Source organism: Trachinotus anak, unplaced genomic scaffold (genome assembly GCF_046630095.1).
Source record: "Trachinotus anak isolate AG129_WGS33_773 ecotype Australia unplaced genomic scaffold, CSIRO_AGI_Tana_v1 ptg000028l, whole genome shotgun sequence".
Taxonomy (NCBI): domain Eukaryota; kingdom Metazoa; phylum Chordata; class Actinopteri; order Carangiformes; family Carangidae; genus Trachinotus; species Trachinotus anak.
The window spans coordinates 12558746-12572100 of record NW_027273879.1 but is presented as its reverse complement, the minus strand read 5'-3'; the positions used below and the strand labels follow the sequence as shown (position 1 = coordinate 12572100).

Below are 13355 nucleotides of genomic sequence, written 5' to 3'. Positions count from 1 at the left end.
ATATTTGCATTAAAGTTCATGAACATTGTGTTGATTGTATTTAACCTTCATGGCCACTGTTGCCTGATTTTCACACTGAAAATTGTCAACTTAGGAGAATTTAAGCTTCAGTCTCCGCACTTAAGTAGAGTTTTCATCTTGTGAAATAAAGTGTGACACTGACCTCTTGTGCTAATTTCATAGTGCTGCAGTTCATATGTCCATGGGAGTGGACTGGTTGGGATGACTGATAACTTTAAGGTTCTTCATAATGTTGAAAGATAAAATGTTCTTTCATGAATTAAGAATTTACTAATTTAGCTTCTATTATATCAATATCCACTTTGATTTTGATTTAATATCAATATCAACATTAAACACACTGCACATTATATGTTGTACCAGTAAAATACAGGAGAAAATGATATGTGTAAATATATATGGCATCATTGGGAAGACATTCCCATGCTGATAATAAAATCTAAATCCAAAGGAAATACAGCTCCCAAAGAAACTGCTGACTGAGACATACTGTATAGTCAGTCAGTGAGAAAGAAATCCCATTATAAGTGTAAGGACCTATACAACACAGAGTGGTCTTAAAAGAGCATCAGCCGTTCTACATGCACTATGACCACCAAAACATCAGCATAAAAAAAAATCAAAAGGGCAGGTTTGAAATTGGTCAGGTCGTCAGGGCTGAAGCCCATCACAAATTAGGCTCGCTGCAGAACAGTATGATGTTTGTCATGTAAGACACAGTGTGAATGCAGTTCAGAGGCCAATTCAGGTCTTGAACTGGTGTGTTTTGCCCTGCAGTGGGGTATCTAAGGGAGCCTAAAACACCACATCAGCAACTGAGAAGTGCTGATTGTTAAAGATTCTGAGCCTTCACCCATCATGCTCAGTTAATTGTTTACCTACCAAAGGCTGCCAGGGGTAAGAAAATAACAACAAAAAAAATGCACTTGAACAATAAAGCAAAGGGCTTGCTCAGCATTGTGTAAAAGTGCATGCTTAGATCTATGTCTGCAGGTGAGATGTTTTATATCAGTGGTACTACCTTTCTTCCAATGACCCACTTTTCTCTTGTTCATCTTACTGTATCTGTAGTGTGCTCAATTAAAGCTGACTGCAATCTCAGGCTTTCAAAGAATGTTTGAATGCTTAAGGAGTTAAAAAAAAAAATAGAATAAAGAGTAAAAGCACCTTTCAATTAGTAGCAGAATGAAACTAAATTAACTTCCTGCCAATGCTGCATTTGGAAGATTAAAAGACTCTGTGAATTATGCTGCAAAAGTCTTTCAAGGGAGACGTAACCCAAATGAGGAACTTGACACCAGTCATGAAAAATTAAAGATACATTTTTGCTGAAAGAATCTCAGTTTGAATGTTTCTACTGGATAGAAACGAATGGTGTGAAACAGTCAACCTTTGTTCATCTCACATTTGAATAATAAAATGTTTCTTAATGTAGTATTTTTATGTTTTTCAAGTATAAAGCTATCTCACAAAAACTAAATAACATAATGTGCATAACTGTCATCGTAGAGGCATTGTTGAAACAAAGGAAAATGGATACTGACAATCACACACAGTAACTAAAATGCATACAGAGGGAATACACACAATGTCAATTTCCTCACTGAACATATTGTTAGCAGATGGGAAATTGTGCAGCCAGTCTGCCTAAATCTGGGCCATATTTGAAATACTAATCCAAATATAATCCACTGGACTACGAGGATGTGATATGGTGCATCATCTTGATTATTATGAACTACACAAATGACAAAGCCCCAGTGCTTAATTTGTGTGCAGTGCACTTTCCACCCAAATGTCAAACAGTCCATGTTTGGAGTCAGACCATGTGGGGTTTTCTACATGGAATACAAGACTGGTCCATGGAGCCTGGTGCCTTCTGAAAAGGTTAATCACATATTTAGAGCAGGTAAATGTCATAAGTTGAATAGAGCCTTTGAGCTGTTTCAAGCATAGCTTCATTGGCAGTGAAGTGGTGGAAATAAGTAAATCGCTACATTTACCTGTACTGTAATTGAGTACAGTTTTGAGTTACTTGTACTTTATTGCAGTATTTCCATTTACTATTTATTTATGATTATTTATAAGAATATATTTTATACTTACAAATTTTTTACTGGATTGCATTTATGTACACTTCCTACATACTTTTCACATTAATGTTTTTAACAGAGGTGGAAAGTAATTAAGTACATCTACTTAAGTACATTTTTGAGGTACTTGTGCTTTACTTGAGTATTTCCATTTTCTGCTTCTTACTTACCCACCACAATTCAGAGGCAAACAGCCTATTGTACTAATATCTTTACTAGTTGGCAGATTAGTAAAACAAAACATAAATAATCAAAAATTAAATTATGATGTATTATTATAGGTTAGGACTTTATTGATCCTGGGCAATTCACAGGCCAGCAAAGGAGTATTTTTATTGTGTGGTATTGCCACAGGTAAACGATCTGAACACTTCTCCACTCACTCTCTGGAACTGGTAAGAAGTGAAGCTGGTTTGTCGACGCTCCTAAAGTGCTCGGTGAAGATATCAAACGCACCCCTCGTAATTAGGCGGACTATTTAAACAGCCGCTTCCGCTTGTTCGCTATCATAACACTGCTGGAAACGTGGGCGCCAGCTTTGCAACTTACCTCGTAGCGTTACATAAACAAGCTGACCCGGCACACCGTGCTACTTCAGGACTCTTTCTCGCTGTTTCTGGCTCATTTTGGGGATAAACTGTCGGCCCGACGCCAATTCAAGCTTCAGATGGGGGTTTTTCCAGCCCTGCAGAGGACAGCGGTTTCCTTCACCAAAGCTAAGTACCTGCTGTTTTTTGCTAACATCTGAGAAAAGGTCTCAGTGGCTCTGTTGTTTGTGTGTGTGTTTGGTGTCAGTGCTGCTTACTTGACGCTGTCTTGTGTGTGTTGGCCGATCATTTCTGCTCCTATGCTGTGAACATTTAGCTCTGTGCCACATGTGCATTTGTAATAACTGATGATTGATGTCTTGGATATCCGTCGTGAAAATATATGAATGTTAACATTTGAGTTTCATTGTTATTTGAGTGCTATTGAGTGCTGTGGCATGAATTGCTCTCTGGGGCCCCTTGGTTGGTGCCTTTGGTTTTGAAGATATATCCATAGCACATTTACATAATGTTTGGTCAACTTTACACTCTCTCAGCTGCCTTTACAGCTTTTCATACCATGATATCTGAACTTGTGATGACTTATATTAATGCACTGCTGCTTATCACACTACAGAGCATTTCATAAGAAGAGTCTGTCTGCTCCAAGCCATGATTTTGTGATCTGTTTCCCCCTCCCTTTATTTCTTTACTTCTCTCTCTCTCTTTTTCCTCTTTTTCTGTCTTGCTTTCTCTAAGTTAGTAGAAATTTAAGAACGATGTCCGAAGGAATAATGTAATCTTTACTATTTTTTTTTTTTTATCACTCAGAATTATATCAGCCTCCTAAACCCAAACAAATCAAAAGTCAAACATGAAACTATTCACTGTTCTCAAGAGCCATGTGATGATTCTGTGAGTTTCAATATAAATAATCTGCCTCATAACCAAGGGTGTAACACTTCTGATACCGAGGCCGAAACTACAGTACAAGTCTTATATCACAATACTGGAAGATTGCGCACGCAGTTAGGGCGAGCTGTATATTTTACACATTGCATCTATTTTATTGTCTTCCAACTGCATGAGTCAAGTGAATGATTGAATGATAACGCCTGCAGTTAAAGTTCAATTAGCTCAAGATGGATAATAATCCCGAGATTGCAGACCCTCCTGGGCACATTCAGGTCAGCAGTGTTGGAACATTTTGGGAGACTCTGCATTTCATAATTTTGAGGAGGAATTTTGTTATTGTCCCTCTCCTCCAGTGTCTTGTGTGCTGAACTTGGTGTATGCTTGTCAGCATGACAAGCCTTGACGGAAACTATCATCTGATATGTGAATGCTCAGTTCTGTGACATTTCACTTTTTTCCTCTTTCTGCTTGTCATGAACCTCCCCCTATTTGTTCTGCTTGCCCCAAATGTTATTTAATCATTCTCATTGTAATATTAACAAAATCTTTTTTATAATTAAAGTTTTAAAAAATCTGTCTACCACCATTTTACCACAAAAGATAAATGATTTCTGAGGAAGGTTTAGAGGGACCGCAACATTACGATGACTAATAAATTAAGTGTGCGGGATCTTCTGTCTTACAAGATGGCACCTGCATCAGATATCTGGATGTGCGAATATCCTCAGTGAGATAATTGACCACAAAAGATAAACACATTACTTTAAATCACTGAACTGGAAGATAGTGAGGTCAGTAAGAAAATAAGGAAAGGTTAGATAAACAGAAGCAGACAGTAGCCTTAGCTATGTTTTATGCACATTATTTTGGCACCAGTTATTCAAAGAAAAAAAAAAAAAGGTTGTGCTTTTCACCAGATGAGAATATTTCTCTTACCAGTAATTTACTTATTTTAGTGGCAACATAAATAATTCTATATTTATGATGTTTTTCACATAGAGCTTCCTCAGGTTCTTTCCTCAAGTTGTCATATATCTGCGGTGCCATAATAGAGATAACAAAACAACAACATGAATACATGCAAAGACAATTTTATTATATAGCACACTTCATCACATGATGTTTCTAAAGTGTGCCGGTTGACCTGACCGCCTCAAATCCAAATGTCCCACTGGAGCTGTGTGATTCTTTTTCTCCCGCCATCCACTGTAACTCATTTTTTACACCGACTTGTTCAGATGGTGTCTCCTCAAATCAGATCTCATCTGGTCAAATGTAATATCATACATGTAATATCTTGGAAAAATACATTTCACATGTACTTGTTGCTGTATCAATTTTAATGTAACCACATGAACTAGATTCTCAAGAATGTTTCCAACATCTTGAAGTAAACCCAGTGTTAGTGTGGTGTTTATGATTAAGTGCTTGGTGAGTGTATTTTTCATAATTACCTATGTATTAAAGATTGAACTCTTTGGGGCACCTTATGTTACAGTGGTACACTACTGGTATACTATGTATCTATTTAATTTAGGATATTTTCATACCTATTTCAGACAGGTTAGTGCAGATACTCGTCTTAGTACCATATTCATCAATGTTAAACAGGCACGGCCTCTTTGAGCCTCTGCACTCTGCAATTTGTAGCCTCAGGAGGTACTAATCAGAGCTGCTTTTTGACCTCGAATGACTCTGGAGCACAGCTTAAGATGAGAGCGTCTTTCCTCCTACTTGTGGGATACTAACATAGATGGCCATAAACTGCCTGTGTTGATATCATGTTCTTCTCTTGTCTTTCTACACACATGTTTATGTCTTTTCACTCAACGTTTCTCTGTGTCTAATTTCCATGTTTGTGTCAGCCACATACAAGAGACAGGTGAAAGGGAAATTTGCGAAAAGGTTGACGTGGGAAAGATGTGGACTTAAAGCCCATTGACACTCAGGATATACGGTAGATTATGCTTAATGGATTGAATACCAACAGATATTTGCAAACTCCATTTTACATAGCAAACTTGATGTTAATTCCCTGGTCTAGTTTAAATGGAGGAAAGAAAAATGGAGGGAGAGGTAGAAAAGCAGTGCACAGGATGCAGAGTTTGTGAGAGGCAAATGTATGGAGATTGGGGATTGAGGCATTTATGGGACAGGGAGATAAGGCACGTTAAAACTACTTTTTGAGTGTCAGGACTGCCTTATCTGCATTTTCCATGCTAAGTTTCACCTGAGACAAAATAATTCAAAACATGTGTTGTTTTATCTCTCTCTGTCTTGTTGTGCTTCTAATTTATTTCTGGCGCTGAGGCTGAAATGAGAGTTTTATTGTGAACAGGAAGTTAAACCACCTTCTTAATACATGATAGACTGTTTCTGTCCACTTCATTTGAAGCTAGCCCTGACTATCTACCTTTCTCTGTTCTGCTTTGCATGAATCAGTTTACAATATAGGAAGCCACTTGGCAGAGGTCGAATTGAGTGTGCTGTGTAGTAAGCTCGCTTGTCAAGCTTTTCATTCGAAGAGTATTGAGTTGAATTTAAGTTGAATTCTTAGACCACAAACACATCCAGTCAGGTTTTCTTGTGTTGTCCTGCTGTGGCAATTGTATCTTCTTGGAAGTTAACATGAAATGAACTGTATTCATGCCATTTTAAAATGTTGGAGCAATTTGGAGCAGTGTGATCACGACTTTAAGACGTTATCTAAAACTTAAAAAGAGGATTGTAATGCAGAACCTTGTGCGTTTGTGGGCAGTTGTCTGGTTTTATCAGGTTGCTACAGCCAAGATGATGAGGGATCTTAGGGTGCAGAACCATGTTTACTTCCATCTCCAGCCATGTACTACTTTTTTTTTCCTCTGCAGTCTTATCAAACTGCAATAAATCTTCCTCCCTGGCTTTAAGCTTAAGTCTCCTTTACACACATTTTCATCAAACAAAAGGTCAGATTTCAGAGATCTTGCTGCTCATAGTTTCTATCTGCTTTTCAAAGTTCACACATTATAGAGAGAAAAATCGTTCCTTAAGGCAAACTACACCTTGCTTCTTTTTTATTTGAATTTCCCTGTATATCAAATGAACTGAATCTGCAAATGAAGCAACAGAGACTGAGACAGACAAAAAGACATGTTTGCATCTTTAATTAGATTTCCGGTGAAGAGGAAAACAAGAAAGCTCTCTCAAACTCCTGAGTCAGAGTGCTCGTCACATCATGTTCATTTCAACCCGATAAATTCAAGCAAAATAATGATTACCTGTAATTTCTGTTGAGACTGCATATGAGATTTTCTTCTATGTTTTCTGTGGCACTAGATGTACAGTTTCCTTTCCAAAGAGGAACTTCCTGAATTCACAGAATCCACCCAATCACAGCTTTGCTTTAAACTGACCAGTTTCGATATCTCTGATCTGAAAATTATGCCAGAAAAAAAATATTCCATTAAACCCAGCAGCTGTTGAGGGCAACATCTTTGAGAATTTGGCAGCTTAATGCTTCTGCTGAAATTAAAATGGCTTAATGACATGACAGGTTGTGTAACTATTGTATTAGAAATCTGTAGTGAAAACATGTAATGTGTGACTCAGGCTGAGAGAGCACTTGTCTGTGCCAGACAAACCAGTAGACCAGCACTGCAATGTCAGAGAGAGGGCAAAAGCAAATAAAAACCAGAGTTCTGCTTGTGGAGAGATGGAGAACACTCCAGTGAGATTGGCTGACTATAACATAAAAAAAAAAAAAAAAAAATCTGCACTAATGCTCCAAATATTAACACATCCACACAAATAATGATGACAAATGGAAAAGTATTAGCCATACACAGGTAGAGAATACTTTTTACTGTGTGTGTTTGAATATGTTTGTGTGTGGACACGTTAGGGCTGGGACCACTCGACCAGAGTGAAATCTATTAAATAACTAAAAAACTGTAAACTTCCCCTGCACTCACCACTTATGCAAACAGTAACTGGTTGGTAATAATAGTGATTCCGTATGACATTCAGGAGCTGTTGTGATTTCGGCACGTACTACTCCAGTAGATGCGCACCGCTGTGATTATCTGAGCTGTGAGCTGTGGTGTGACTGAGCTATGTCCTCTTGCGTTGCTTTCCTCTACCTCGCCTGAAATGAGGCAGCATTTTGACAAGGAGAAGCAGGACAACAAACACGATGTTAACACTTTCAGATAACAAAAGCAATTTTTAAGATCATTTGTAAAGATGGTTCCGTTTATAATACTTTAATCAAGTAAATATTTTTACATTATTTGCTCCATCTAGCACTAACAAAAACTACGGGCACACAAAAGGTGGAATATTGGCACTTTAAAAGCACAAAAAGAAAAAAAATCTCAATACTCTGGCCTCAGTTTATAATTTTATTTCTTAGCCTTAGATAAACAAGCTTTCCCCAGGAGCTTTTGCGAAAATGTCAGCTTAAGGTCCACAGTATACTTAAAATGAAAACACCTTCACCCACATTGCATCAATGTTGGAAGGGGGGGTGCTGCATTTGACAATTTTTGTAAGCAATAATCTGACAAGGACGCCATTTGGTGCATAACGAATCCGGTATTTGAACCTCTCATTCTTCACACACTTAACCAACCTCTGTTTCTTTTTGTGTACAATCAAGTGCAACACCATGACTGAGAGGAGACTGTCCCAAGGTGTGTGCTGTTGTACGAATTTGTACAACTCATCATGTCCTGCCCTCTTTATAACAGCAGTCTTTTCACTCCAGTTTGGACAGTGGCCATTTGGACCAAGTTTAAACAGCAGATTTTCTGTCCTTTGAGAGCCTCTATGCCATTTTATATGTTAATGTGACTCTAGCAGAACACACACTCCACTCAGGAGATGTGCACCGTCCTGCATCTAAAAAACTAGAAAGCATTTGACAGCTCCAATGCTGTTTTTAAAATGATGAAATAGCCCATATTTAATGTTAATTTTGCCATGATTTGATTTGTTAAAATACCTTTTTGTCCCAGCCCTATTGTTTTATTTGTGTCTCTGTGCGTCTGTGAGTGAGCAGCTTGCACATCGTTTCAGATTGCCGTCCAGCTCATTTGACAATTCTTGATCTGTCTGAGAAAGCGCAGGTCACTCGGCTAGTGCGACCGTCTCAGACACAGACACACACTCAGCACATATTTCTGGCCTTTTAACTAGCTGACACCTGGCAGGAGCAGCAGATGGCTGTTAACAGCTTAAACTTCTGGCAGATCTGTTTAATTCGGAGAGCTCAGGTCCTCTGACTGGATCATAGCCCAGTAAAGTGAGAGGTGGCAGAAGCTCGTTTGGCTGCCGTTAAGAGAAGCCAAGAGTGTTTGGCAGGAGTGAGGGCAGCCGGCACTGTTGACAGGGGCCCGGCTAAGTGGCCTGAACCCTCTGCAAAAGAGCAGAAGGGATCAACAGGGCAACTCCTACAGCACAGAAGTAGGAGCACTTGGATGGCTGTTACATCCCTCTTGACATCATGAATCATACTAGACTGTCTATGTGTATGTGATAGAAAGATAATTGTGGGGATGAAGGTGATAATTCTTTTTGCTTCAAAAGAGGGGCAGATAGAGAAAATACACACAACACATCTGCATGTTTTTTTTCCTTTTTTTTTTTTTTTTTAACATGGAAATCACACACACACACGCACACACTCACACAAAATCAGCACATTGTACTTATTTTTTTCTTTTTTACCAAAACGTAAAGCTCAATTCCTCAAACTGAAGATGCATTTCTAGGGAGATAATACATTCATTCCAAGCGATGGCGACGAAGATTACAATATCTTGATAGAATAGACAAACAGATTAATTACTTCATGGCTAAAACCTGAGTTATTCCAAAGTATTTCCATATGAAACTGCACAACAATGCACATCAAAAATAAATGATGCATCATTATTCTCATATAGAGTATTATTTGCATGACTAAAGCTATGCTAATATATTCATGTGATATATACACACACCAGTATATGGATTATTAATGTTAATGTATGTCTCCGGGGTCTGAGATTATCTAAGAGGTCCAGTCAAAACACAGAACCATATTATGACAGAATGACTTTCAGCAATTTTTCTGAAGCACTTCAGCTTCAAAAAGTATGTCCTTGAAACAGAGGTGTGACTAAAATGGTATTTCTTTTTTGTACACTTTTGAATTTTTGATTCTCTTTTTGCTTTCAAACTCAAGAGGCAGAGAGAGCTGATGTGGATAGTCCAGTTGTCTCTGCTTTTTCCTCATTTTTTCTTTTATTGGTACTGTTTCTGCCCTTTTTGTTAGTCTTTGAAACTTACTTTGGAAATGAGGAGGAACAGAGGCGCAGCATGATTTAGTTTGTCTTCAGCCTCCTTGTCCTGCCATCCCTCTCCCAGCCCCCTCCAGGATGAAAGCAGGTATAATTGTTTTATATTGAGCTGTTGGGTCGAGCACTACAGTTGAGCAAAGTTCAGTCATTGGATCAGATTTAACAGGTTCCTCATGGCTCTGGAGGGCTCTGCTGCACCCATTATCCTGGTGTCTTCGTCACAAAAAATCCTCATAGTCCAAGAGTTTGGAGTGCTGACGTGTCTTCCAAAGTCGGTAGAGGCGGAAGTCGAAGTACATCTCAATCATCTCTTTGCCTTGATTGGTACATGAGACAGGAAAAGTTTGAATTACACATTCAGGGAAGAGAATCATTTTGTTATCCAGGAACAATCTATGGGCCGCATTTTCTATATCGGCAAACAAAAGCACATCACAACACATAATATGAACACAGTAGTATGAGGTTTTCTGATCAGATCAGGCTGAGACAAAGCAAGTGTGTGTGTTTGTGCATATTTTTAAATTTAACTGTCAGTGTGCTGTATTGTCGTATAAAGGACTTTGGACCAATCAATTTGTGTTTAATTTATATGAAAACAGATGTTGAAGCTCTCAGGGAATTGGAGTGAAACTGACATGCAGTCAAGTTTGTAAGTATTTTAAATGTGAGAATAATAATGTTCTACCTTTGGTAAATAGTATATCTGCTTCTTTTACTTCAGGGGAATGCTTTGGATTGAATTTTAGTTTGGCTTAACTACGTTTGATTCCATTAATTCAGCCTAGTATTAGAATTACACTGGTTATATTGGATGATTTTTCACCTTGTGATATATGCCCAGTGTCAATGCAGACATAAAGTAAACATAAGGAGGTTGGAGTGATGGGTTGGTGTGTGGCAGGTCTGACATTCATGCGAGTGATCAGAGCGTGTCGTCACAGACCTTGAATTAATGTATAATCTTTCCCTAACAAGGAGCAACACTCAGCCATTGAAAACTGTTGTATGTTGTACGTCAGGCCTAAGCCTTAGGCTTGAGGCTTAATATTTTTACAGACTGAAGGTATGGGTTTTCATAGAAGTGGCCTATTAGGAGGCAGGTATGGTCTAATGAAAGATGCTATCATATTGTGGGAGATGTTGGATCCAGTGTCTTTGGAGCTTGACCCACGGGGAGTAAGAGTCAGAATATCTTGGCTTTTGCTTCGATTATGACCTTGCTTCGATTAAGACTTCCAATGTCAATGTTCTTGTCTCGCAGTAAGGTCGGGGACAAACCTTTGGTGTGATTTGTTTATAGCTGTGTTGACCTGTGCAAATCGATTGTCTCTTTTTATATTTCTATAAATGCCCGTGTCGTGTGTAATTTGGAAATCCTAAGGAGTGCAGATGATGGTGTCTTCTTAATGGACAGGTAGCAGGTGACGTACTGAGAGTACAGGAGGGGAGAAAGAACATGTCACTGTGGAACATGGTTGAAGAAGAGAAAGTTTGGATCTGGATGCAACAGATAAGTTCTTCCTATAGACCAAGAGTAGTCTTTTGTTGTACTGACTGTTGTGTTGAATGGAGCTCAATGTAATGTCCTACTCCCACATGCAGCTTGGGAGTGGAAGAGTGGGATTAAAAAAGTGCAAAGTAACAGGAATACTTTCTCCTTTGTGATAGGTGTTGTGCACATAGTGTGAAGTCTATATGATCTGGATCAATTGCATTATATAAAAAAACAAATTCACACCAAAATATGAGATACCATATCAAAGCAGCACCCAAATAGGGCAGATAAGGAAGATGGAGAGAAAGTGTGTACAAGAACAGGATGAACATATTTGAAAGGAAGAAGAAATGAATTAGATTTTTCAACAAGGGAACAGCTGTTTGAAAAAATTCCTCCTGCATATGTTAATGCTGGACATGTGGTATTTGCTTTCATATACATATGTCCTTGTGTTCTCCATGTTTGAGTGTGTTTGCTCAGACTCACCCTGTGCGGACAACTCCAGCGGTGACGCAAACTCGACAGAATAAGGCCTCATCAGATTCTTCAGTTTCTGGAACAGCTGTTGGGCCGAGATAAGAAAGCAAACACCAATTAATCCCACTGCACTTGGATACGCTCGCAGCAGGGGAGTCTGCATCTTCAGACACAACAGGCACTCATACACTAACACAGAAACGTGTACAACGACGGCAATGAATCCAGCTCATTACTGCCAAAGAGACGTATGCACATTCTTCCTGTGCAGGTAACACAGAGGACAGGAAAAGAGAGGAGAGTATAAGTCGCAAAGGTTTTCAGTTTTCCTGCTTGGCTTTGACCTCTCTGTATTCTCATGAAACAACATGGCTTATGAAAAGAAGAGTAATATGTCCCACATTACAGTCTCATGTTCAGGAAATCACAGGAAAGAAGATTAAAATCAGACAACTAACTGATATGTTAAAAGGAAGAATTTGAGGTGCTACCTGGTATCTTGCATTTGTAATCCTGTAAGGATTTTTTCTCATCTGACAAAACATTAGGTGCTAAATAATTGGTCAGTTAGAAAATTCATCAACTAAAACCATCAAATGTGTACGTTCCTATTTCTAAAAGGACAGAATTTGTTAATTTTATTCTTTTAAGCGATTTGAAGACATCGCTTTCAGTTCCAGTAGCTTGTGATGGCCATTTTTAGACAAACCCAGTCGAGGGGGAAAAAAAAAAGTATCAATCAACAGTGAAGACAGCCGTTAGTTGCAGCCCTGATGACATGATCGCTGTTTAATGTGAGCTGTGCAACAGTTTTTTTCAGTTGTCTCTGCTGCATTTCGTTGCTACTGGAGTGTTGTTATGCACATTAAAATTGAAGCTCCCTGATTTCTTGCTTGGATTTAGTCATGAGGGATCACGATACCTCCCTGTCAGAGAAATCAAAGGCCAAATTCACCTTTGTTTTTCACTTTATGCTGTTCAAATGGAGGTGGTAAAGAAAAAGAAGCTTTCATTCCTTGTGTTTGCAGTCCTTTGAAAAAGATAAAAGAAAATGGCTAGATGCCAGATGTGGAGGTTTGGGAGACGCGTGAAGCATGATTTGACTGTAGTGCAGAGAGAGCTGCAGGCAAATAACAAATCTCAAATAATGTGTTGCATGTTGGGTAGATTTCTTTCTGTCCTGGGTGGCTTCTTACAAGCATTTTGTGGCTGTTATTGCTGAGACTGATTCACATTTTGTGCTGACAAAACCAAAATGCGCTAGAAAATCTCTGAAAAATGGGTCACACTGCCTCTCTGGCCTGCTCACCTGCTGTTCTCCTTTCCCAGCTTTTGTCTCCACTCCCCCAGCTTCCAAACTGTGTTTCCAAAAACTATTACATGGTTTAAGTGCCGCCTGTAGTCCACATTTCACACAGCAGTTTTAATAGTGCTTTCCAGTTATCATCTTTTTTTTTCCTCTCTTTTTTATCAGCCAGTTCATTTTGCCTTCATACGTATT

General features: G+C 38.7%; 1 protein-coding gene across 1 annotated transcript in view; it reads right to left on the bottom strand.

Moving 5' to 3' along the window:
• Positions 1 to 6684: 6684 nt before the first annotated feature.
• nsmfa (NMDA receptor synaptonuclear signaling and neuronal migration factor a) overlaps positions 6685 to 13355 on the bottom strand; it is a 41454-nt gene continuing 34783 nt past the window's right edge. Inside the window, 2 exon segments of the mRNA XM_071466439.1 lie at positions 6685 to 10192; positions 11864 to 11939. Of these exon segments, the coding sequence (XP_071322540.1) occupies positions 10095 to 10192; positions 11864 to 11939 (174 nt within the window). The 3' untranslated portion in view covers positions 6685 to 10094.